The 1,245-nt window shown below is 37.2% G+C and overlaps 1 protein-coding gene across 1 annotated transcript; it reads right to left on the bottom strand.

The window, feature by feature from the left end:
* Positions 1-810: 810 nt before the first annotated feature.
* LOC110306368 (olfactory receptor 1020-like) lies at positions 811-1,239 on the bottom strand (the record flags this gene model as incomplete). Its single annotated transcript, XM_021178512.1, has 1 exon — positions 811-1,239. A coding segment is annotated over one exon (429 nt), but the record flags the coding sequence as incomplete, so codon positions are not given.
* Between the last annotated feature and the right edge of the window lie 6 nt (positions 1,240-1,245).

Below are 1,245 nucleotides of genomic sequence, written 5' to 3'. Positions count from 1 at the left end.
TATTATCCCCCTGATAATACATGTTAATAACCATTCTGAAAATAATGTCTCTTTTTCTCCAAGACAATCTATTAAGCCAAAATTAATACATGTGAGAAAGAGATCTCAAATATACATATAATAATATAAATACAAGTGAGTATATATACGCATACATATTGGAGCAAATTGAGTAATTGCACTTATAAACAGAAACTATAGCACATACCAAATAATTTCCAACATTTATAAATCTACACCTCCTCAAGTACTGTTTGATTCTTCATAAGTGCCCAAGTAGGCATATATATGAAACTAAAAAATAAAGATGTGTGTTATCTCAAATCATCAATGCTACCACAGAGAAGGTTGTAAACAAGTATGTTGTGAAAAAAATAAAAAACACCCCATGTGTCCAATCACATATGTAGCAGAGGATGGCCTTGTCAGGCATAAAAGGGAGAAGAGGCCCTTGGTCCTGTTAAGGCTCAATGCCCTAGGGTAGGAGAATTCCAGGGTGGGTAGGCTAGAGTGGGTGGGTGGGAGGATGGGTGGGAGGGTGGGAGAACAACCTCATAGAAGCAATGGGAGTAGTGATGGGACATAGGGGTTCCAGAGGGGAAACTGTGAAAGGGGATAACCTTTCAAACATAAATAAAGAAAATATCCAATAAAAATTTTAAAATATATATATTTCACATAAATATTGTGCACAAGAGAAACAGCAAACACAGCTCTTCAAATCAAATTCAGGTTTCAGTGTATATTAGTGTGTATGTATCCAAAAAAAAGCAATACAATTAACATAGGGTGAAAATATATACCCTTGCCTCAAACCACACAATTATGTAAGATTTTCTTCACTGCTTTCTTAACATCTTTATTTTTTAAACTATAGATGAGAGGATTAAGCATTGGAATCACTACTGTATAAAACACAGAGACAACTTTGTCCTGTTCCATAGAGTAGCTNGAGGTAGGGCGCAAGTACATGAAAAGAATTGTTCCAAAGAAGATGGTGACAGCCATGAGGTGGGAGGCACAGGTCGAGAAGGCTTTGTGTCTTCCCTCTGCAGAAGGCATCTTCAGTATGGCAATGAGGATGCACAGGTAAGAAATCAAAACAATCAGAACACAACTGATGACATTGAAACTGGAGAAGGCCATGATCACAATGCCATTAATGTGAGTGTCAGAGCAAGAGAGTTTGAGCAGGGGTGGGGTGTCACAATAGAAATGATTGATCTTATTAGAGCCACAAAAGGA

The sequence above is a fragment of the Mus caroli genome, chromosome 2 (assembly GCF_900094665.2).
Source record: "Mus caroli chromosome 2, CAROLI_EIJ_v1.1, whole genome shotgun sequence".
Taxonomy (NCBI): Eukaryota; Metazoa; Chordata; class Mammalia; order Rodentia; family Muridae; genus Mus; species Mus caroli.
This window is presented reverse-complemented; position numbering and strand designations above follow the sequence as displayed.